Raw genomic sequence first — 26,053 nt, forward strand, 5'->3', positions numbered from 1 at the left:
TTTGACAACCAAAAAGCCTCCACACATTGTCAAGTGTCCCAGAGGGGGCAAAGTCATCCTAGTTGAGAACCACTGGATAGTAGCTACTGTATTGGACAGTACGGTGTATAATATGCCTATGTATATACTATTTGGGTTGAGAAAAAAAACTGGTCCCTATACTATACTATGACAATTGTGATTTTGTCATAAGAACAGGGAAGGTTACAAAAACATCAGATGTATCAAAGAAATGTTCTTTCTTCTTTATCTGCCTTCCCATGTAACAGAGATGGAACCAGAATAGTAACACTGGAAAATTCTGCCTCACTCCAAAGTCCCCAGGTTAGCATCAGCAAACCTGTACTCAAATCTGGCTCTCCTGTCCCTGCTGTGGGTAACTGGACACACTAACCTTGCAGATCTCTGTGTCTCACCTGTAGAAGCAAGGGTAGCACCCAACTGATAGGGCTGCCATGAAGGCTAAATTAGATAATGTACAATGTGTTCCTGGCTCACTGTTTTGCACGTAGCAGATATTTAAAAAAATAGTTGTTCTTTTGGCCACCCTCTTCCACGTTGGAGGGGAAAAAAGTCTTCATGTCTTGGAACCAATAATACAAAAGTACCCAGTGTGTTTCCATTGAAAACAAAAAACAACAAGTTTATTTAGGAATTCCTGTGGCTACAGCACAGTGATAACGCTTGCCTTGACACACTTAAATGTGCAGGAGAAACTTTTTCAGTTCATCTGGAAGGAGGAGTCCATTGATCTTATAATGCTGCTGGATCCCAAAACACTTCCGGACTTGAAGGCGGCATAACTGCATCAAAGAAGGGGGCTCTGTAGAGATATCATAAGACAAGCCAGCATTCGTTTCAGTAACCCAAGATGACTTTTCCCTTCCTTCTTTTAAAGCATACAAAACACAGGGTGGAGCAAAAGTAGATTTACAGTTGTGAATATGCAAAACAGTGTATTCTTGTATTATTATTTATTTACTAGTGGCCTGGTGCACGAAATTCATGCACATTAAAAGGGAATTAGAGGAAATATTTAATATTGCTATTTGCCCTTTCTCTATAATAGAAGTGTCAGAGATGAAAGAAAATCAGTAAAATGTATATGAAAATCTTCCTCCTGTCAGAGTCTGGGGTGCGCCACGGGACCCAGAGTCAAGTCCCCGCCCACCCACGCACACCTCGAAATCGCGCGAGTCCTAGAACCGGCTGACCCCACCCCCATTGGGCAAGATCCAGACCCGGCCGGCCCACCCCTGTCAAGCCCTACCAGGCAGGGGGTGCAGCCTCAGGTCCCCCAGCCTGGTGCTAGGCGGGGGGCACAGCCTCAGGTCCCCTGTCAAGCCCCACTGGGTGGTGGGAACAGCCTCAGCCCCCTCGTCAAACCCCACCAGGAGGAGGGGTGCAGCCTCAGGTCCTCCAGTGCACACCAGGCAGGTGGAACAGCCTCAGGTCCCCTGGCCCAGCACCAGGCGCGGCCTGAGGTCCCCCAGCCCAGGGCAAAGGGTGCGGCCTGAGGTCTCCTGGCCTGGCACCAGGGCAGGGGGCACACCTTGAGGTCCCCCGTCAAGCCCCGCTGGGTGGAGGGGCATGGCCTGAGGTCCCCCATCAAGTCCTTCCAGACAAGGGGGCGCAGCCTTAGGTACCTGGCAAGCCCCACCAGGCAGGGGGTGTGGCCTGAGGTACCCTGTAAAGCCCTGCCGGAGCAGTGGGCACAGCCTGAGGTCTCCTGCTGGGGCAGAGGGCACAGCCTGAGGTCCCCCGCTGGGGCAGGAGGCATGGCCTGATGTCCCCCATCAAGCCCCGCCAGGTGGGGGGTGCAGCCTGAGGTCCACCGTCAAGCCTGCGGGTGGGGTGAGTGGCCTGAGGTCCCCCATCAAACCCCACCAGGTGGGGGGCGCAGTCTGAGGTCCCCCGTCAAGTCCGTGGGCAGGGTGCGTGGCCTGAGGTCCCCTGGCCTGGGGCCGGGGCAGGGGGCACAGCCTCAGGTCCTCCAGCCTGGGGTGAAGGGCGGGGCCAGAAGTCCCCCAGCCCGGCACCAGGGCAGGGGGTGCAGCCTCAGGTCCCCTGCCCTGGGCCAGCGCCACACAGCCTCAGGTCCCTGCTGATCGCTCATTTTGGGAACCCCGCCTCAGCTGTGGGTGCAGCCATCTTGTGTTACAGGAACCCTGCCTCTGCTGTGGGCATGGCCATCTTGTGATGGTGTGAGGGTTAATTTGCATATTACCTCTTTATTATATAGGATTATTTTCCATATTAACAACTGTTAACCTACTTTTGCCCCACCCTGTACAACATTTTTATAAGGAAATAATATGGTATTGTTTAAAATCATTTTCTGGCCCTAACTGGTTTGGCTCAGTGGATAGAGCGTCAGCCTGCGGACTCAAGGGTCCCAGGTTCGATTCCAGTCAAGGGCATGTACCTTCGTTGAGGGTACATCCCCAGTAGGGGATGTGCAAGAGGCAGCTGATCGATGTGTCTCTCTCATCGATGTTTCTAACTCTCTATTCCTCTCCCTTCCTCTCTGTAAAAAATCAATAAAATATATTAAAAAAATAATAAGACCATTTTCTGTTTCTTATAGGAGGCATTTTAGGCCATGTTCTCCCTTTTCTGATCTAATTGAAATTAGTTTGTTTTAATTTGGAACTGTCTTAAAAAAATTCAAAGCTTAGTCTCACTAATGGAGGCTTAAGGAAGCTAATTTTGGAATTACAAATCTACACAGAATTCCCAGTAATGAGAATAAAATTTGTGTTAATGGCTTTCTTGTCTTGAACTTGTAAAAATAAGGTAATATTTCTAGATGCAAAAATTTTTATAATTTGAGCAATTTTAAGATATTCTAATACAATGAATAAATCATAAGTGTATGTTATCTTAAGACATATTTGTTTGTATATTCTGCATTCAGAGCTAGCCTAGTGCTTGAATTCATAGGTGAAAAGTGAACTAGCACAAACTTTGCATAGGGAACCAGCCAAGAGTTGACATTTTAGGATAGTGGTTCTCAACAAGGGGTTAGGTGAAGGAAAAAGGAGAGGCATTTTGCTCTCCAGGGACACTTAGCAATGTCTGGAGACACTTTTGGTTGTCACCACTTGGGGGAAGGTGCTATTGGCATATAGTGGGCAGAGACCAGGGATGCTGTTCAACATCCCACAGTGCATAGGATAGCCTCCAGTGGCCCAAAATGTAAATAGTGATGAGGTTGAGAAACCCTGTTACAGGTTAAAAAGGTGGGAAATCACTTCCCACCCCCACTCCCTGCACTAAATTATAATGGGGATTCTCTTTTGGACATTAAAAACATTTTAAAAAAGCAAAGCTATGTACCTTCAAGAACCCCAATCCAGACTGCACTTGAGAATCACCTATTGGGGGAGAACGGCTTTCAGTTACATGTTTGGCCCCACCCCAAAGATGTTGCTTCAATTACTGTTGGGTGGGGATCATGCATGCATCTGAATTTATTAAAGGCAGGGGCCCCAGGTGATTTACTTGTGCTGTCAATGTTGAGAATAGAACCAAAAGGATACAGTGGCTTCTGGTTTCCTGTAGTGTCACAAGCTGCAGGATAAAGTGGGCTGCATATTTCTCAGGTGATGAAGAACAAAGAGAGGTGGAAATGGACACATATACAATTAAAAAATAAGTGCAATATTTTCAATCAAGCCCCCACAGAACATTCAGAAGCCCCTGTTGAAATTTAGGGTACCTTCCAGATTATGTTCAGTGTACTCAAGGCATATATTAGTACACTGCAAAAAGTGCACCATGGGGAAACAACTTATCTCACTAAGGAACACTGAGGGATGTGACTAATCATCTGTGCTAGATACACTGTTAGGGACAACTGTAGGAGGTACTGATAAAGAATTATGAAAAGCAAGCCTGATGGAGACTTAGGAAAAGCAGGATGACCAAGCAAGGTCAGTGTAACTACTGATGTAAACAGGGTATCTGCTGTTTCCCACAAGGTGGATGATCAACAACAGCTGTAGCCTTCATTCCATTCTGTAGCCATTTGCCATACTCGATAATAAGATCATCTCATTCTATGTTGATGAATTGGAATATTTCTCTGGGTCTAAATTTCTTTTTCTTCTCCAGCAACCCTCATGATGCTTTAAGGCCAAAGCAAATTCAAAAGTGGCTCCTGTCATGCTGGGCTGAGAGAGAGTGATTTTAATTTTCATTGTTTGCCATGAGTAAACACTGCTTTAGATACTTTTACAGTTGGGCGGGATGGTAATATTCTTCAACTCCTTTCTGGCACCACCCAGAGACAGAAATCGCTGTGTTAAATTCCCAGGTCTGGCCCTGGCCAGTTTTTCTCAGTGGTTAGAGCATTGGCCCACAGACCGAAGGGTTGCCAGTTCAATTCCCGGTCACTGGCACGAACCTTGGATGCAGGCTCCAGCCCGGGTCGGGTGAGAACAGGAGGCAATCAATCGATGTTTCTCCTTCTCATATAGATGTTTCTCTTTCACACATCAATGTTTCCCTCTCTCTCTCCCTCCTCCCTCCCTTCCACTCTCTATAAAAAAAATCAATGGAAAAAATATCCTCAGGTGAGGATTAAAAAGAAAATTCACAAGTCTGGCTTTCTGCACCTGCCTGTCCCCATTTCTCATGGGCTTCCAGCATGCTGCTGAGAGGTGACTTCACCCCAAAGATCATGGAGGCAAAAAAAGGGCGATTCTCTCTAATGGCAACTGACATTGTATGAACCACTGGGATCATTAGCCTCACACTCTCACCAAAATGTGAATTAACAAAATTAAAGGCAACATAGGTGTCTAGGAATTGTTTTGGGAAATAAAGTGGAAGGGAAAGTCCCACAACCCCTAAAATTTAATGTCCACACTCTGGTAAAATAAAATAGGCCCTAAGCTAACTGCTCTCCTCCTCTAGGGACAATCTTACCTAATAATAGACAAACATGTAAATTGACCATACCTCTGCTATGTCCACAGCCAATCAGGAGTGAATATGCAAATTAACCCAACAAAGATGGCGGGTTAATTTGCATATGCAGGCATGGAGCGGCTGGGAGGGGCGGGACGCCTGCTATGAGGGGGAGGCGGGGCAGTGGAGGGAGCTACAAGAGCACTGCTCCGGCCAGGAGTGAGGACTTGCAGGCTCCCGGGTGGCTGGGAGCAAAGCCAGGGGAAGGAAGGCCTATTCTTGCACAAATATCATGCAACGGGCCTCTAGTCCTAATAATAAAAGCCCAGGGTTGTAACTTGTAACGACCAATCACAACCAACGGCTGACCAACCGGAAGTCAGTGTTGGGTTGCTATGGTGACCTTCACAGCCGCTGCCACATGCTGTGGGCTCAACTGGCCAGCTCCCCCCAGCCCATAGGAGACTGGCGAGCTGCAGCTGGTGGAAAGCAGTGAGCCCAGGCCAAGCCGCCCTGCGATCACGGGGAGAACAGGCCAGGCCGAGCTGCCCGTGATTTGGGGCGAACAGGCCAAGCCCAGCAGCCCCGCGATCACAGGGCGAATAGGCCAGGCTGAGCCACCCTGCAATCACGGGGCAAACAGGCCAGGCTGAGCCACCCCGCAATCACAGAGTGAACAGGCCAGACCGAGCTGCCCCGTGATCACAGGGCAAAGACCCCAGGCCAAGCAGCCCCACGATCACGGGGCGAACAGGCCAGGCCGAGCCACCCTGCAATCACTGGGCGAACAGGCCAGGCTGAGCCGTCCCGTGATCATGGGGTGAACAGGCCAGGCTGAGCCTGGCCAAGCTGCCCCGCAATCCCAGGTGAAGAAGCCGCTCAGCTGACCAACCTGTGCTAGGGACCTATTCTGGCGTGTGGCACAGAGTCCAGGGCCTCTAGCCTGCAGCCATGGGAAGCCTCCCTCTCCCCAGAGTTAGGAGCACCAGCCCAGGTCTACCCAGTGGCCTGGTCCTGACTGCGGGGGTGAGTTCCTGCAGGCTGGGGTTTGATCCCAACGCATTAGCAGTAGGAGACCAGTGCCTTTGTTATTGCTGTGTGTCCGGGTTTTAATTGGACAAATGCCCGGCATCCAGGGTGCCAGCTTAGCAAAATCTTTTAGGAGGAGAATTCTGTCTGGGTTTCCTCAAATTCCCTCAGCCCCTACTCACCCCTCTGTAAAGGCGCAGAACAAGTGAGGCCCCTTAAATAAAAATCAGAGATCTCTAGCAATGGTGGGCCTCTCTCATCACAGTCATTTGGACTGGATGACATTTGAGTATTTATCTAGGCACCATGACAGAGAAACACAAGCTCAAGTCATGATCTCTGCCCTTAAAAAATTCACAATCTTATTAGAGTGAGTGGATGATAAAAGCGCAGTGATAACATCAGAATGTAAGGCAACAATACAGAGAGGAACAGAGGCAATTGCTAGGATGATTTTCCAATAATTAGTACAAAGAGTATGTGCTGTGAATTAAATTAAAAAGTATGTGTGGAAGTAGCTGATTCAAGAGTATGGCACCCATTCCTATTTTAAAGGAAGCTGAGTTCCATGTGAACTGTGTACTATGCTATGATATCTGAGGCACAGGACAAGGGAGACCCTAAGTGTACAATGCTTTGATATTTGAGTCATTCTTTATTGTTCAATGTGATTTATTTCTGTACGCCTCAGTTTTGTAATAGTTAAATTACTAGATAACATATCTTGCTATAAAATATTACTAGAAGATCAAATGATCAGGTGACATTTATTGTTATTTTCTATAAATGAACACAATCTATTTCTAGGTTTTATAGAAATATTCAGATAAGTAGACCTACAGGCTTGATTACAAGTGAGGCTTACTATCACAACCCAAATTTATTGCTTAAAAAAAAAAAGCAGGGAGCCAACTAGAAACTGAACCAAATATAAGCCCTTGAAGGGCAAATGTAAATTGAATAAGCTTTGCTATTACAAGAGCAACAAGAAAAAATTCAGATACAAGAATGAAAACCATATTGCATCCACTCTAAGTAGCTGTTAAAGAAAAAGAATGATATACTATGAAAATAATACAGATTGTAAAGACATTTGTTCAAAGAGGATTTCCTAGAGTAGGTGATATTTCAGTTAATGTTTTTAAATGTGAAGAAGTTAGTTGGATAAGAAAAAGGTGTAGGGGTCCCGAATTGCAGAGGGTGCAGGCGGGGCTGAGGGATCCCCCCTCCGTGCATGGATTTCATGCACCGGGCCTCTAGTCATATATAATAAAAGGGTAATATGCAAATAGACTGAATGGCAGAATAACCGAACAACCAATCAAAGCATAATATGCTAATGATATGCTAAGGCTGCTCAACTGCTCGCTATGATGTGCACTGACCACAAGGGGGCAGATGCTTTGACCAGTAGGTTAGCTTGCTGCTGGAGTCCAGCCATTTGGGACTGAGTGAGATGGGCTGGACATGCCATGGAGCCCTCTCATGGTCCCTCCCCGGCCTAGTCGTGCACCAGTGGAGTACCTCAGCCTGGCCTATGCCCTCTTGCAATCCGGGACCCCTCAAGGGATGTCGGAGAGCCGGTTTCAGCCCAATCCCGCAGACCACACCTCTTGGGAGGGTGCCAGACGCAGAGCTCATGGCTGGTGAGCGCTGCTGTGGCAGCTCGAGCCTCTCCCAATAGGGACCAATTGGGCACAAGTCCATGGCAGGCACAGTGGGTCCTGGATGAGCGGGAGTGGCAGGAAGAGCTGCAGGTGGCGTTGGACTGCAGGTTTCGGCCTGATCTCTATAGGCCACCCAGAGGGACCCCTCCCGTGCACGAATTCATGCACCAGGACTCTAGTTAAGAATAAAATTGGGCCTGACTGGTGTCACTCAGTGGTTGAGCATTGACCTATAAACCAAAAGATCACTGGTTTGATTCCCAGCCAGGGCACGTGCCTGGGTTGTGGGCTTGATCCCCAGTAGGGGACGTGTAGGAGGCAGCCAATTGATGATGTTTCTCTTTCATGGACGTTTCTATCTCTCTATCCCTCTCCCTTTCTTTCTCTCTAAAATCAATAAAAATGTATTTTAAAAATGAATGAAATCAGAGAGGTCTTTGCTCCCCACCCCAACCCACCCCTGAATTGAAGCCCAGAGAATTGCCCTTACCCCCTTGCATACTGCTCAACCACAGGTTTAGTTGTTAGGATCAGGTGTGTCAGTTCTTATTTATGGAGGAATGTGGACTTGGTGTTGATTAATTTATACTAATAAATGTTTCCAGATTGCTATGAATCATTAAAGTAATACCTTATAATGCTCAAGTAGTTGCATTCTTACCCCCAGAAACCAAATGACCAGTAGTTTGGCCCATCTGTAGTGCAGTAAGACATCCTGGGGCACTGTAAAATACCAAAGAGGCTTCTGCTCATTCTAAAGCATGTTTTGGATAAAGTTAATATTAAAATTTTAGTCCTGGCAGGGTAGTTCAGTTGGTTAAGAACGTCATCCCCAATATGCCAAGGTTGTGGGTTCAATCCTTGGTCAGGGCACATACAAGAATCAACCAATGAATGCATAAATAAGTGGAACAACAAATAGATGTTTCTCTCTCATCAGTAAATGAATAAAAATTAAAAATTGTAAAACATTACCTTCATTCTTTGAAAACTGGCCTATTCCACAAATGAATATTAGATCATCCAAACAAGCCTGTCTGCCACATGCCAAACAGATGGTTATTTACTACATCACTAGTGCTGTGTGTACCTTGTGGAATACTAATTTATCTCAGTTCCCACATTTGGTAATGGCTAGGTATGATCTTTTTTGTAGGGTCACAAGTCAGAACTCAGTCAGTACCTGCCTCCTGCACATAAGACTCTATGGATTAGTGCTTAGATTCAGGCAAAGGAGAAGCACCTTCTCTCTGCAAGAAGAGCTGAAACAGAGGGTCGTCTGGAGACACCAAATCCAAGGGACGTTTGCCTTCGGCATTCTGGGCCTGGATGTCTGCTCCGAAGTCCATGAGCAGGCTGGCCAGCTCCCCACTGGACGCCCTAGCCACTGCATGAAGAGGGGACTCCAGGTCTCGGCCTCGGTTCACATTTGCTCCTAAAGAGTCACAACAAGAGAGTGTCAGCCAAGGAGCAGAGACCAAGCATCCCCCTACTCAAAGTACTATGCCTCAAAATTCTCTAACAAAAGGGCATCCATATTGGGCATGGCAATTCTCCTGAGAAAATGGAAGATGACTTGATTCCATTTAATAACATGGGGAACATGCCATTTGACCACTTCACTGACTGTACAACATGAGCTTTATAGTATATGGTGTTTAAAATATCACCTGTGAGCACTTTCCATAGGTATGGATACATACAAGAAAAATCCTGGTGGCCTAAGCTGCACATTATTAATGCAGCCCTAATGTTAACCAGTACAGACCAGAAGTGAGGCTACATGGCGAAATCCCATCTATATCAAGCAGCCATATTCACATGCTGAGCAACTGCCATGGGGGTCTAAAAACTGGGAATTGGAATTCAGTGATTGGGTCTGTGAAGAGCAACCAACTTTTGAGGGTATCTCTTAGATCAGGATGGCCAATCCCAAGATCACAGGGAAGGTGGAAAAGTCTTCCTCTTCAGGATTCTAGGATTCAGGTGGGTTTCTAGGATCATCCCACCTAATTATGTCCCTACACTCTCAATAAATCCCTACCCCAGTCTGGATGCTGGATCACACTGTGAAACGTGGGAACATGTGCCTTTGCTTAAGCTGCGGTCCCTCTAGTAAAATGGGAATCTATGTCCACACAACAAATGTTAACTGCGCTGTTCTCAGTTACAGCACAGTTAACATTTGTTGGGGATGCCAAACTTGGCTCTGTCCTTAACAGGAGCTTAAAATCTACCAAGGGCAAAAGAAGAGAGAAAGAGAGGAATAGGAAGAGGGGGGAGGAGATAATGATGGAGAGCAGGATGGAGGGAGGGAGGGAGGGAGGGGGAGAGAGAGAGAGAGAGAGAGAGAGAGAGAGAGAGAGAGAGAGAAAATATGAATGAATAAACATGACTCTCCTAATCCATGGAAATGACTATCAGATGAGAAGAAGACAATAATAACTATAAAACTTGCAGGGGAGGAAAAATTACTGGAGTTTTTAAAGGACTAAAATAATTAAAGAGGGGAGGGAATGGTGTTCCAAGTGTTGAAGAACAGACTGGACAATAGCAGGGAGGTAAAAAAGAATGATACTACATAGGCCTTTTCAAAGATAATACAATATTTATAGTGGACTAAAAATGGAGAAAGTTAAATTTCCAAATTGAAGAGAAGTAGTGAAGAATGCCCCAAATAAGAAGACTCAGCCCTAATCTAGCAGCTTTGGGAGTTGTTCAGGGCCTAATAATATGATTGGCTGGAGGAGGAAGGCAGAGGAAAGCAAGGATAAAGTATTTATGATCGAGGACCACCTTGGGAATCCACTACCACCACCACCACCATCATCATTATCACAAGAGAGAGCTAAAGTTCTAACAAGTTCAAACAATTCCTATGGGAACACAGTCAATATTAATCCCAACCTTGTCTAACTCCATTGCCCACACTCTTTCCTCTGCTACAACAGAAAGAACTTCACAATGCATTTAATTTACTTTTCATCAGCTTTCCTCATTTCATTTTTGTTTTACCTGATTGCAGAAGCTTCTTGACACAGGTGATCTGCATGTTTTGACAAGCCAAATAGAGTGGAGTGCCCAGGCGGCTGATATGATAGTCAATGTCACCCCCATGAGCTACAATGGACTCGATGCACTCCACATGACCTGTAGCCCAAAATAGGAGAAAACAGTTACACAATGAATTCTTTTAGCTAGGGAAACACATTCCCCATTTTTCATGGTTTTTAAAAATATTTTAATTAAATTTATTGGGGTGACACTGGTTAGAAAGATTATATAGGTTTCAAGTATATATTTCTATAATACATCATCTTTATATTGCATTGTGTACCCACCACCCAAAGTCTAGTGTCCTTCTGTCACCACATATTTGGCATCCTTTACTATCACCCCTTACCTCTACTAAGCATATTTTTAAATCTGCCAGCAACTTATCCAGGCGATCTAAAGTATTTCCTTTGCTTAGAATAGGTAATGATTTCAAATACTGCCATCAGTTCATGGGTTGACCATAGATGTAACATTGACTCTGGGTGAAACTGCACTTGAGTTTACTAGCCATATGTTAAGCAACTAGCAACCATTCGCCTTTTTCAATTGTTTGAGCTTTGCAATCAGTCCAAGTACAGAAATGGAAGTTAGAGTTGGGTAGAGATATGGAGGAACAGAGACTGAATATGGACTTGAAAAAGAAAGGGCACAGTGTGGGCCATGGAACAGGAAATCTCACATACAACCTCACCAAAGACAGGCCCTGGGAACAACATTTGGAATGCTCTGAAAAGGTAGTTCTCAAGTTTCCTGTTCATCAGAATCACCGGAGAGGGCTTTTTAAATAAAACAAAAATGGCTGAACCAGAGTCACTGGTTCAATGGGTCCGGAGTGAGGCCCAAGAATCTGCATTTGTATGCTAAGTCACACTGATGCTTCTGGCCCTGGACCCCACCTTGATAACTATTGCTCTAAAACTGACTACCTCTTTCTTCTTTCTTTCAACAGTGAGGTCCCTTGAAGGGTTGGTGGGAAAACAAATTCTCAACAAGTTTACCTCTTTTAGCAGCTTCATGGATGGGAGATGCTAGATCACACGCAGGGTGGGGGCTGGCTCCATACTCCAGAAGCAATTTCACACAGTCCTGGCTGCCACTGACACAAGCATTAAACAAGGGAGTGTGCCAGTCTGTGGTAACGCCATCCACCTGGAATAAAAAGCTCCACAATGCAGACAAAGCAATGGGGTGTCCTTCATTCAAATCTACACTCCACCACTTCCAAGCTGGTATTTTAACTTCTCTGAGCCTTAAATTCCACAGCCACAAAATGGAGGCAAAAATATGAAATTCCATGAGGTTGTTGTGAAAAACTGAATAAGGCATGGAATGTAAGGCACCAAGACCAAGAATGATACTGAATGCTTTATCTCCTTCATGCCCTCCCCAGGAACACAATATTGAAACCAGTTAGGATAATTTCAATACCTTACAAAATAACCTCTTTATTTTAAACATTCCATCCTAGACCCATGCCACATCAATCCAGTGTCTTCACAGCAGCCAGAGTAACCTTCCAAAATTGTTTAAAATTCTTTAAACATGACTTTCATACAAACAGAGAGTGAGCACAGGCCAAATATTTTTTTTCCAATTCATTCATTAATGAGGGAACCAGTAAGATGGTAAGGCAGGCTGAAAGGAGAATTTATGTAAGTCAGTCAATGGAATGCTGAAATAAATTTGCTAGACACAAAACTAATTAATGGCCTATTGGGGCATAAAAGTATAACCTTTGGGGATATTTTTCTAATGTTGGAAATCAGACAGAAACCTACAAGTTAGCATCTCTCTTCACAGGGTTTGGGCTATAATTGAATAGGAAAGAGCAAAGCCAAATGCAGATGCATTTTTCTATATTGTTAAGAAATTCTTTGGTGAACTGTTAAACAATAATATTGTGAGACAAGGCCAGCACCAGTGAGGCACAAAAGACACCCAGGGGTACAAAATTTAAGGAGACACCCACTCTCAGGGTCACAAAAGAGCAGTATGCCTCTAAAAGTGAGCAGCTCTTTAAAGTTTGCGCTGTAGGCACCTCTCTTGCCTGTCCTTAGTCTTGGCTCTGTTTATAAGTTTTGGATACTCTTTCTTAACCAAAATATAAAGCTGACTAGAGGCCCGGTGCACAAAATTCGGCACGGGGATGTGTGTCCCTCCGCCCAACCTGTACCCTCTCCAATCTGGGACCACTCGAGGGATGTCTGACTGCCCATTTAGGCCTGACCCTGGGAGGATTGGGTCTAAACGAGCAGTCGAATATCGCTCTCACAATCCAGGACTGCTGGCTCCCAACTGCTCGCTTGCCTGCCTTCCTGATTGCCCCTAACCGCTTCTGCCTGCCAGCCTGATCACCCCCTAACCACTCCCCTGCCAGCTTGCTTGACTCCTAACTGGTCCCCTGCCAGCCTGATTGCCCCTAACTGCCCTCCCCTGCAGGCCTGGTCACCCTAACTGCCCTCCACTACAGGCCTGGTCCCCCTGAACTGCTCTCCTCTGCAGGCCTGGGTCCCCAACTGCCCTTCCCTGCAGGCCTGGTCACCCCTAACTTCCCTCCTCTGCCAGCCTGGTCACCCCTAACTGCCCTTCCCTGCAGGCTTGATCGCCCCCAACTGCCCTCCCTTGCAGGCCTGGTCCCTTCCAACTGCCCTCCCCTGCTGGCCTGATTGCTCACAACTGCCCTCCCCTGCTGGCCTAATCCCTCCCAACTGCCCTCCCCTGCTGGCCATCTTGTGGTGGCCATATTGTGTCCACATGGGGGCAGCCATCTTTGACCACCTGAGGCAGCCATCTTATGTTGGAGTGATGGTCAATTTGCATATTACTCTTTTATTAGATAGGACAGAGGCCTGGTGCACGGGTGGGGGCCAGCTGGTTTGCCCTGAAGGGTGTCCTGGATCAGGGTGGGGGTTCCCTTGGGGCATGGGGTGGCCTGGGCGAGGGGCCTGTGGTGGTTTGCAGGCTGGCCATGCCCCCTGGTGACCCAAGCGGAGCCCTGGTATATGGGATTTATTTATCTTCTATAATTGAAACTTTGTAGCCTTGAGCAGAGGTCTGGGCTGGCCAGGGTGTGCAGGAAGCTTGGCTTCCTCCATCGCTGGGAAAACCCAAGCCTTTTGTTCACTTCGTGGCTGCAGCCATCTTGGTTGGGTTAATTTGCATAGTTGCTCCTGATTGGTTGGTGGGTGTGGCTTGTGGAGGTGTGGTCAATTTGCATATTGCTCTTTTATTAGCTAGGATGATGCACTCTCCTATAGCTCTCTATTGCTGTCAGGACAAAGCTCATTTTCTCGGCATGGACAACAAGGGTGTTTGTATTCTGTCCCATCACACCCACTTTATTCCCCTGCTATAAGGAATGATTTAAAATTTAAAATGTTCTTTTCATTTCCTGGCCTTTGCATTTGGTATTCCCAGTGGAAACGAAGCCCACCATTTTCCCCAACCCACCATTTAGCTAACTCTAATAGGTCATTGAGGTTTCAGCTTAGACATCATTTCCTACAGGAAGCCTGTTTTGACTCTCTCCCCGTCAGAAATAATGGGTTGGGAGCACGTCTATGTGCTCCCAACAACCCCCTTACAATTAACACTTAGTACATTGTAGTTTGCAAAAATGGCCACAGATTCTCTGCATAGTATGCAGTGTGGCTTTGCAAGTCTTCATAAGATAGAGACTATTTTTTTCAGTTCTTGAATCTGGGCTTGCCCATATGACTTGCTTTGGCTGATGGGACAGTAACAAATGTGTTACTAGCAGAGACCTTGCCCTCTTTTGCTTCCATTGGAATCCCTGCTACCATGTAAAGAGTCCAGGCAGCCTGTTAAAGGATGAGAGACCACATAGAGATGTTTGTCTCATCAGACATCTCATCTAACCCAGTCAAGGTCATCATGAACTAGCCTGCTCCAGCTAATCTATCAGCTAATCTCAAATGCATAAATAAGCCCAGCTGAGGTCAGCTGAACCAGCTCAGACCAAAAGAGCTGTCCAGCCAACACAAGGAATTGTGAGATAAACAATGGCTGTTGTCTTAAGCCATTAAGTTGGGGTGGTTTGCTACATAGCAAAAACTAATGGATAAAAATAGTGTATTGTAAATGCTTTCTGTGGCTGAGATGCTATTTCCTCTCTTGAGCATACAACCATACTATATTTCCCAGCCTCCCTGGCAGTTATATGTGGCCTAAGTTCTGGCCAATGGATGTGGGCAAAAGTGATCTATGTTACTACCTAGACTTGTTTTAAAAGTTTCTATGAACAAATCTCGACGTCTTTTCAACCACCTGGAATGGAGATTACCCCAAGAGTACACATGCAAGCCACTTGTTGAAAATAGTAGCCCTGGCTGGTTTGACTCAGTGGATAGAGCGTTGGCCTGCAAACTGAAGGGTCCCAGGTTTGATTCTGGTCAAGGGCACATGCCCAGGTTGTGGGCTCGATCCCCAGTGTGGGGTGTGCAGGAGGCAGCCGACCAATGATTCTCTCTCAATGATTCTCTCTCATCATGGATGTTTCTATTCTCTCTCCCTCTTCCTTCCTCTCTGAAATCAATAAAAACATATATATATATATATATATATATATATATATATATATATATATATAGAGAGAGAGAGAGAGAGAGAGAGAGAGAGAGCAGGATGAAAGAAGCCTGTATTCCTGAATAACCCTTGAGAAAGAGCCACCCAACTGGCAACACCCACACTGGAATTTCAGTTGAGCAAAAAACAAACTTTCATTGTGTTAGGCTACTGAGATATAAACATTCATCTATTGAAGCAGCTAGTGTTACAGCCGTTTAAAACACCTGTTTATTGGGTTGTCTCCTCATTTAGTTTAAGAATTCCTAAAAATCTTATTCACAGTTAGGTATATAATAAATGCTCAATACATGCTCAATAAATATAATAAATGCTTGTTGAGAGAATATGAGAAAGCTATATACAATTTTCAGATCAGATTTTCCTATCACTTTTGAGCATGAGAAGACTTAGTTAATGGAAGACTTACTCAAATTAAATGGCTTTGCCTCCTCCTTCTTCCTCTAAGATCTCTCATTATGCTATCCTGATTCTCATTCTCCAAATAATAATCATATACTGTATATATTTCAATCTTTGAAATAGCACAATAAGTTACACAACTCTGTTATTTCTTCCATTTTTCAGATGTAGACTCTAAAGCTCAAATAATAAGTAACTTGTTCAAGTTTTCAATGTTAGTAAATGGTAAAGATGGCCTAGGACCAATACTCGGATCGGGAGCCAAATGTTGTGTAATTTCTACAAATACTTCACTACCTTCAAGCCATTAGAATGAAGACAGAAATCTAACAGCTATTTAATAATACTGAGTATCAAAGAGAGTGAGATAGACAGGAACAATTTCTAGCTGAAAATTCAGTACTTCATCTATCACTAAAGCAGACAAGCTTGATGGACGTAATACTTTTGAAAAACATCCCTCTTCACATTTCAAATCAGGCTAATAAAAAAACGCTGGGAATTATTCTGAAGGGATAGAAGTAGTAATTTTTCATTCATGGTTTCTAAGATGTTATTTGAACAGCACTTACCTGAGCTCCATGCTTTAATAAAATGGATGCACAAGAGGGATGACCTCCAAGACAGGCTTCATGGAGTGGGGACACACAATCTGCTGTGGTGATGTTCACACCCCACCCCTGGAGGAAGGAAAGTGGGCAGAATAAGGGGATTTGTTCATGTTTATTGCATATGCAAAGCATCAGTTGTCAGCCAGGAATCCAGTACTATGACAATTCTTTTAAAAGTTCACCTGGCTCAAAATCTGACAGTATACAATGATGCAGAAAAACAAAAACAAAAAAGGATCTTTTATACTGCTGATGGCAAGGAATTATTCCTGCATGTACTCTTGCATTGTTGGGCTTGCCCTACTATGTTCCAGTCTTTTCCCATGAGAAGAAATTTTCTCGTGTAGCCAGTGTTCAAAGAAGGATGGGAGATGTATTCAGCAGAGCTGCACCCAACCCACAGCTTGAAGCCAAACCCAGCCTAGATCAGCTGATGTAAAGACTTGTTAGCAAGAAATGTTTATTGCATATGCCACTGAGTTTGAGGCGGTTTGTTACACAGGAAGATCTGACTAATGCAGACAGGTATTGGAATGCTCATTTTATAAAGATAGAAATTGAGTTTCCACAAAGATAACTTTCCCAAATAATGAGATAGAGCTTAGATAAAGGCATAGTTCTGGCTGATGTTCGGTAAACGTATAAATACTGAATATAAATGAGTATGAGTCCAATTTAATAAGTGACATATAAAAGCTGCAATGATCATTTTTCATCCTATTAAAATAAGGTAAATGTTACATTTAATCCGAGAAGAAGCTTAACTTCTTTTAGCTAGAGTTACTATCTATATTTCTACTTATAATAAGCTGTTGCTATCAAAAACAGCTTAAGATAGGGACTTAGGGTAGTCTGAAATTTTTCTTTAGAAATTTCTTTCTAATAGGAGAGTTGTTTATTCTAGAAAAATCTATGAAGTTGGAATTTGTTTTGAAAGCACATTTATTTTCACTAACCACTACCTGATATGTATCATGTCCTTCAATTATTTATTCAATTATTGATGTAGACATTAAACCACAGTAGTAATAAGTTTATAGGACTATCATGGAGAGGAATCACAGATATTTTTATTACATACCAATTCTTACAAATATTTAAAACGGCCAAAATATATCTTCATCCTACTTAGAAATTATGGTAGTCATTAGAATCACCACTAAATCTTTGATGCATTAATAAAGAAGTGCATATATTACTATGTCACACACTTGTCATGTAATATCTTGATAGCTTTTCTCTATATTATGTCTTATGTATTTAAAACATTAATCTGAGAAGGGAACTATAGACTTTGTCAAATTTTCAAAGGGACTATGGTCAGAAAAGGTCAAGAGCTCCTAATTTAAAAGATCTATTGTCTTTTCAGAGAACAGAAAATACTGAACAAAAACTTTAGAATTTTGAATGGTGACTTAAAATTAATATCAAACTGGGCAGAGCTACTATCAACTGGAGATTCAATAGAACTATTAACATTCTAGGGTAGATAATTTTTTGATGTGCAGAACTGCTCTGTGCAATGTAGGATGTTTAGTGACATCCCTGGTCTTTATCTGCTAGATGCCAGTATCACCCTACCATACCCACTCCCAATAGTGAGCACCAGAAACATCTCCAGACATTGTCAAATATCCCTTATGGGGCAAAATCACTCCAGTTAATAACCAAAATTACATGATAATTTTAAAGAACATAGTCTATTGAATTAAGTAAAGACAACTTAAATACACCAATTTTCCCTTTATTCATTTAATAGATACTTATTACAGTACCTACTGTGTGCATAGAATTGTACTAAATTCTAGTATTATCCCAGCCTCCAAATTTTAAAAATGGTTGGATAGGATGGGATTTGCCTCACTTTGCTGAAGAGGAATTTATATCTTAACTAGAGACCCGGTGCATGAAAATTCATGCACTGGAGGGGGGGGGGTGTCCCTCAGCCCGGCCTGTCCCCTCTCAAAATCTGGGAGCTGTCAGGGGCAGGAGGTGACCCGGCGATCAGGTGAAGGCGATGCCCCATCACACCTCTGCTGCTGCCACTGCCGGCAGCGCAAGCCTCGGCCGGCCCTGGATACCTGAGCCTTGGGCAGCCCTGGGCGGCTGGGAAGCCACCATCCGAGGCTTGCCTGTGCTTCAGACCAGCCCTGGGTGGCTGGGGGGCTTAGGGGACTGGGGGACTACGGAGGCAGGTGTGCGGCAGGGGTGGGTCCGGCCTTGCCAAGTGCCTGTGGCCCCAGCAGGGCTGAGGGGACTGGGCGCCGCTATCTTGTGGCTATAGGTGCCGCCATCTTTGAGGGCAGGGCAGTCAATTAGCATATTCCCTCCTTATTGGCTGCGGGCACTGCCATCCTTGCAAAGGCATGGGGGTCAATCAGCATATTCCCTCTTCATCAGATAGGATATCAGACTATGATTTTTTTCTCAGTGTGGTGAGCAATAGGATGTGCTTAATGTTTATCTTTTTTTTTTTTTTTTCTCAAAAAGCTACCTACCTGGCTGATGAGATTCCTCAAAGTGAGCAGACGCCCATTGATCGCAGCTTCATGCACTGGAGACCAATCAGACTCAGCCTCTGTATGGAAAGGGAGGAACAGGTTACATCCAGCTTATGTACTTTAGACCAGAGGCTCATCTTTGTCTATCAAATAAGAGCCTAATGGGCATTATTGGTTGGAATCAATCAACCAAAAGCCCTATCAGGACTTCAGCATTTCTCCCCTTTATTGATGTTTTTTTGTACACAGTTTATTGGAAATGTCTAGGTGGCTAAAGAACTACATCCAGTGTCCAAACTAAGGACAAAAGAGGTAGACTGGGATGACAGATGGATTACTGTACTTCCATTTACACACTGATTTCAAATGGTCCATTTAGTTAAGTTAGAGCTTCACTAATTACCAGCATTAATGTGTTAAGCTGCAGTTGCCAGTCTAGTTTCCTACGTGAAATACACACTTTGGCATCTCAGCAAACAGTGCCATATACTAATAGTAGTAATCAGGTAATTACATACATCATTAGGTATGGAATCAAATCTAAATCTAAATTTATACCTCCTGTCCCAGTATCAAGTGCAAATCAGAGCTCAGTCTGACTTGTATCAGGGACATTATTTACTCCCAAAGGAAGTATGTTAATGTGGTTAAGAGAAAGCTCTGAATTCAGACCCACTTGGTTTCTTCTGAGCTGTGGGTCCCTGGACAGGCCCTGAGTTTCAGTTTCCTTCTCTGTAAAGTGAGAATAGCAATACACTTAACCATAGCTCAATACCTATTAGATAACCCTAACACTAAACAGAGTCTTGATTACACCCCATAATCACTGCTATTTAAAATAGCACATTTGTTCCACAACCATTTGGAAGGAACCCACATTCTTAGGAAGGAAGCCTGTAAACCCTATCCCCACACATTAAATGCTTTCCTCTTTCTAACTGAGAGTGGATGTAATCTGAATGAGGCATAGACCTGAATCTTTCTTGTCTTAAACTGCTACTGATTTCCAGAACAAATGCAGGAAGTCAGAATGTGAAAAAGCTCTTCTGAGCTTGCTTTAGCTCCAGCTCTGCCCACTTCAGTTCCAGCTCTACCCACTACTGCACGCAGACAAGGCAGAGTGGTCTGATGCCAGTCACTTCTTGTAAAGGGACTGCTGTTTCCTAAAATCTGAGAAGACCTGGAGAACCAGGGTAGTTACTGATGCCTTGCAAGTTGAAAGGCCATAAACGAGGAGAACAGAATGCTTTGTACTTGACACGTATTGGCTGAGGTCTGCCTGCTCCATGGAGCTAGCAATGTCCCGGAAAATCTGTCCCAGTGAGCAAATTACCATCTTCCCAGATGGATTCATGAGGCATGTAATAGGTAAGGGAAAGCTGAATGAGTCAACCTACACACTGCCCATTCAATGCTTTCCTCTGAGCTCACTGATGTGCATGAGGCACCTTAAGAGAAGAGGCTTTTCCTACCTCAAAAACCTTAGGCTCAGTAGAAACCCGGTATCCTCAAAGCCTTCTCTGAGGTTCCTACTTCTTTCAGAAAAAAAAATATTGCTGCTTCTAGCACTTAGAGCCTACAATCTACACTGTAGAAACAGAAATATTTCTCTCAATTAGAATTAAAGGACAACTAATTCTGCCCTGTTGATGCTAATGCAAAATACCATCCACACCAAATCTTGTGAGAAGAGCCAAAAATTTAAAAAGGTTTTGAAAATCGGTTGTAAACAGATTTGCAAATGGACCCTAATAGATCACCGTGTGTGATGAGTAATCTGTTTTTCCTTCAGAGTGCTCAGCTGCCACACTTCTCAACCTTTCTTAAGGCAACCTCAGATAATTAGAGATGACAGACTAAACATTCCAGATAGGTAATCTGGGTCCTAAATGGTAAATCTGTTTAGATTTCATTAAAATGATGCAATTACATTATCAAGTGTAGACAAAAATGGGCTTTACTTTCTATTCATTCATCATGGAATCATTACTCTTTCTATTTAGTGTAAATTAATAATTATGTACTTCTTGAAGAGAAAAAAAGCTACCCGAGGTCTTGAACCCCTGATTTAGAATGTAGCATTTACAAAGCATAGATGCATGTGTCTTTGAGAGGCACCGGGTATTGTCCTGATACATGTGGTAGGGGCTGACAATATCTATCTAACAGCTTTATTGACTTCTAATTCACATACTGTACAATTCACTCATTTAAATCTACAATTCAATGGTTTCTATTACATTCAGAGTAGTGCAACCATCATCACAGTCAATTTCAGGACAACTTTATCTTCCCCAAAAGAAACCTCTTGCCCATTAGCAGTCACTCCCCATTTCTAATTCACCAATCCCTGGAAAACATTGGTCTCTTTTCTTTCTCTATGGATTTGCCTATTCTAGACATATCATATAAACATAATCATACTAGATGCCCGGTGCATGAAATTCATGCATGGGGGAGGATCCCTTAGCCTGGCCTGCACCCTCTCCAATCCGGGACCCCTCAGGGGATGTCCAACTGCTGGTTTAAACTGGCAGTCAGACATCCCTCTTGCAATTCGGTACTGCTGGCTCCTAACCACTCATCTGCCTGCCTGCTTGATCGCCCCTAACCACCTCTGCCTGCTGGCCTGATTGTCCCCAACTGCTCTTCCCTGCTGGCCTCATCGCCCCTAACTGCTCTCCCCTGCTGGCCTGATTGCCCCTAACTGCTCTCCTCTGCTGGCCTGATCACCCCTAACTGCCTCTGCCTTGGCCCCCACCACCGTGGCTTTGTCCAGAAGGACATCTGGAAGATATCTGGTCTAATTAGCATATTACCCTTTTATTAGTATAGATAATATGTGGCCTTCTGTAACTGGCTTCTTCACTGAGCATAATGTTCCAAGGTTCATCCACATTGTAGTATGTATCAGTACTTCATCTCTTTTTACGGCCAAGTAATATCCATTATCTAGATAAACCACATTTTGTTTATTAATTTATTAGTTGATGGATATTTATGTTACTTCCACTTCTGAGATATTATGAATAATTCTGCTATGAACATTCATGTACAAATGTCTGAGTGGATGTGTTTTCAATTCTCTTGGGTATACATACACCTAGGAGTAGAACTGCCTGTATAATATGGTAACACAATGTTGAGCCCTTTATGGAACTGCAGCTGTACCACTTTATATTCTATCAGCACTGTATGAGACTTCTCTTTCTAAATTAGTCATTTCCACCTAGAGCAGTGATGGGCAACCTTTTGAGCTTGGTGTGTCAAACTTCGCCAAAAAACTGAGCATAACTCGGGTAGTGTGTCACTTTGAGGAAAAAAACATTATTTTGCAAATGTTTCATCCTCAGGAGCAGCAAATGTTTCATCCTCGGCATGTGGCCGCCTCAGCGGCCACGTGTCATCAGAAATGGCTACGCGTGTCAGTGCTGACAGGAGTGTCATAGGTTCGCCATAACTGACCTAGAGGTTAGTAAGGCTATCACAGTGTGCCTATACTCCTGCCCAGAGAAAAACGTGGGTCCTTGTAAAGCCAAAATTCATCTCAAATTTATACAAGGACTTTAGCCTCATCGGTCTCTGAACAACTGAATGATTACATAAAAATTTAAAATTGTGACAATGAAAGGTTGATATTTTTCTAGCATCGAGAGCATGCATTATGTATGTATGTATGTATGTATGTATGTGTGTGTGTATGTGTGTTTGTGTTTGTATTTATATATGTACATTTATATGTATATATACACATGTACCAGTATATGTATATGTATACAGTTTAGCAAATGGTATAATTTGCAACATGGGTTAGTCCACACACACTTTAGCTCTTGAAAAACACTGAAGAGATATCCAAGAGATTTTTCTCCAGTGTTTTCTAGAGCCCACACCCAAGCAGGCAACTCATGTAAATTAAACCCAGAAGCTGCCTTGCCTGCCTTCCTGCTGATAACTGGATAGAGCAAAATCAATGGGAAAGGGGACATTTTCCTACCAGAACATGGGCAATGCTCACAGGAGACTATGGAAGAAATGGAGATTCAAGGTCACAATCCCCTTTCCACTGACCCCAAACTCTTTGAAACTCAAGAGCCATTATCAGTATAAAACACATTATCCAAGCCAGTATGTTAAAGATTATTCCCCAGTGTTTGTTCAGCCAGGGTCTATTGGTTTTACCGCCAAAAAATAGATTATAAATGAGGTCAATGGCAATACCATAGATCCAAAATGGGGCAGGAAGCTGTCCTAACAAAAACACTCCATAAGTCCTCTAATTAGTGCCATTAAACTTACCTTTCTTTTAAATTGAGTCTCCATCAAACCCTGCAGCACATTAGAAAGGCTGCCACTTCATTTTTATTGTAATTTCTGTAATTATTTTTTAAATTGCCATTATTTCAGAAGAGATTTAAAATGCACTAGATGGTACATTTTAAAAAGAGCTTTTAACGAAGCTCTGAGAGCCCCCAGTGAATGCCAACAGAAGCATAAATGTATCCATCCTAAGAAACATTTTGCAAGGTCAAGAGGACAAAAAGAGATGCTCCGAGAGAGTGGAAGCATTTGCCTTCAGTCTTTGGAACATGATTGGGTAGGGTCATTCCTACCCTATCTGATTCAGAGCCTGCCCTGCAATCATTCCCCAGTCTCAGTCCCACAGCATCAGGCTGTGCATTGGCCATTGGAACTTTTATGTTCAAAATAGAACTCCTTAATCTCCCTTCCTCACTCTGCTACCAAGCAGCTCCCCCTCCCAACTTTTCTTTTGTCTAGCCCTCTTATATGACATTACTCTAGGCTTGAAAACATTACAATTTGGGCTGCTTTCTCTCACTTGGCCCTAATAGTCTGATTTATCTTTCTTTTGAAATGATCACTCATATTTTCCCTTTCTCTGTCATTTCTAAGTTTGATCAAATGTGAGGTTCATGCTTGGATTAGTGCAATGGTTCTCAAGGTGTAGTCCCCAAATAGCACGATCTGCATCACTGCATCAGATGCCCTGGGGTAGGGCCCAGACTCTGCATCTTATCACACCCTCCAGGGGATGCTGGTGCACATGAGTGTTTGAGAACCTGTGGGTTAGCACAAGAATTTCCTGTGATCCCACCACAATCCATCCTGATTGTGGCGACCAGTTTCATTTATTACAGTCTTCATTATTGCTGGATCCCTGTTTCAGAATCACCTATGGCTCCCAATTCTCTGCCTCATAAGCTAACTCTGCCACCTACCTTTTGAAGTTTCATTATCGGGCTTCATCTCTCCAAACTTGTTCTCACTAGACTTTCTAAGAAACTCTGCATTCTAGTTGTGACAGTGTGTTCACTTTAAATATTTTTATTGTTTTTTACAGAGAGAAAGAGAGAAACATTAATGATGAGGGAGAATCATCAATCAGCTGCCTCCTATATGCCCCCTACTGGGGACCGAGCCCACAACCAAGGTACATGCCCTTGCCGGAATTGAACCCGGGACCCTTAAGTCCACGTGCTGATGCTCTATCCACTGAGCCAAACCGGTTAGGGCTGTGTTCACTTTTTAAGTACTATATTTTGGAGTATATTTACACCTGTCCACCCCAACCCACTCATCCAGTCCCAACCAGGGTTTGGATTGGGATCTTTAGAAACCCTCAACAGTGATAAGTGTTTGGCACTTCTCTCTCATATGAAAATAAACATAATACTTAGCTGTAAAATAATCCTGTGGAAGTCAACCACTAAATTACTGATTCTTTCCCATATTGATTGGTATTCTATTTCACAAATATATTTATCAAACTCATTTTAAAAAGTGATTTTCAGTGCCACTCTGCTTTCTACTGCTCCACGTCTATGCTCAACCCATCTGATTAATCCAGTTCTGCCTTTGCAGATCCAAATCCCACTCACTGTTGAGTGTTCTGCTCATTTTACAAGCAAAATTGGATAAATGAATGAATGAATGATTAGTCTTATCTGTTCAATTAATTCAGAGGAAAAGCATTTTGTGTCTTATTCCTTCGGGTTTTTCCCCTTTCAGAACTTATATAGTAGGAAATTAATAAGTCCTACTTGACCGCAGGTCCCTGCTTATTGATTGCAAGTGTTATGAGCAGTCTATCAGGATGCTGGATATAATCATCTTTTCTCAAATGCCTACACCATTTTTCAGAATACTTTCAGTTAGCAGGAACCTGCTGAATTCTCACAGGAAATGACTATTTCCTGGAGGTGTAGACTCTATACTTTAGCAAAGACACCACCTAACAGGTAATAATCATTCCTGTAAGATTTGTCTCCAACGTTTTAAAAAATAAGGTTCCTCTTATTTTTTTAAATATATTTTTATTGATTTCAGTCAGGAAGGAAGAGGGAGAGATAGAAACATAAATGATGAGAGAGAATTATTGATTGGCTGCCTCCTACACATCCCCCACTAGGGATTGAACCCACAACCTGGGAATGTGCCCTAACCAGAATTGAACCGTGACCTCCTGGTTCATCGGTCGACACTCAACCACTGAGCAACACCATCTGGGCAAGGTTCCTTTTAAAGTGAATCAATCACTTCAGTGCTCAATGTTTGAACATCCTTTATTAACCCAGCCCCACCTCAATTCCAAATACCAAAAATGTCTTAATAAAGGTTTTGGCAGTAAAAATGTTTCTATTTATAAGTAACTTTTAAACCTCCAATGTAATGTGATATATTTGACCTTTGGAGTTAAAGTTTTTACCAGAAAATAAACACTGACAGCTCTCTATGGTCTATAGGACTCTGCAGATAGTGGTGGACACATTTTTGATCAACCGTGTAAAGAATATATACTAGCAAGCTGTGTGTATCTGCCTAGCAAATTGCCCCATGGACATATCTCCTAATGAGCCACTAAAATTGCCCAGCCCTCTTCTCTCCCTCTCCATTAAGCAACCTCCCCAGCACTCTGATTCCACAACCCCTAAACTCACCTCCCATCAGTGGATTTGAGAGAAACCTGGTGGTGGCAGAAAAGAATCCTAGACCCGAGGGCTTGCTGCCAGTCCTGCTTGTTGGTTCGCGATCCATGGTGCTCTCCTGGGTCAGTCAAGCTCCCTGTTCCACTTCAGTTGGTCAGGAAAAGTCCAAATTCCAGGCTCTCCCTGCTCCTGGGAAATTCCAGTGCTGTGTATGGCTAAACTGCACCGTCCTGGTCAGACAGTAGGAATAGCCGTCTGCAACAGAGAACAGGCACAGTAATCTGAGTACTACCTGTGGTTGTTCTCTCTCTCTCTCTCTC

General features: G+C 43.7%; 1 protein-coding gene across 1 annotated transcript; it reads right to left on the reverse strand.

The window, feature by feature from the left end:
• Positions 1–698: 698 nt before the first annotated feature.
• On the reverse strand, positions 699–26,053 carry ASB9 (ankyrin repeat and SOCS box containing 9; the record flags this gene model as incomplete). Its single annotated transcript, XM_079765708.1, has 7 exons — positions 25,746–26,053; positions 18,784–18,863; positions 16,247–16,354; positions 11,666–11,816; positions 10,626–10,760; positions 8,854–9,045; positions 699–823 (listed from the first exon to the last, which is right to left on the reverse strand). Exons 1-7 carry the CDS (start codon positions 25,840–25,842, stop codon positions 699–701), a joined length of 888 nt encoding a protein of 295 aa, XP_079621834.1. The 5' UTR covers positions 25,843–26,053.

The sequence above is a fragment of the Cnephaeus nilssonii genome, assembly GCF_951640355.1.
Source record: "Cnephaeus nilssonii genome assembly, chromosome: X".
In the NCBI taxonomy this organism is placed as follows: domain Eukaryota; kingdom Metazoa; phylum Chordata; class Mammalia; order Chiroptera; family Vespertilionidae; genus Cnephaeus; species Cnephaeus nilssonii.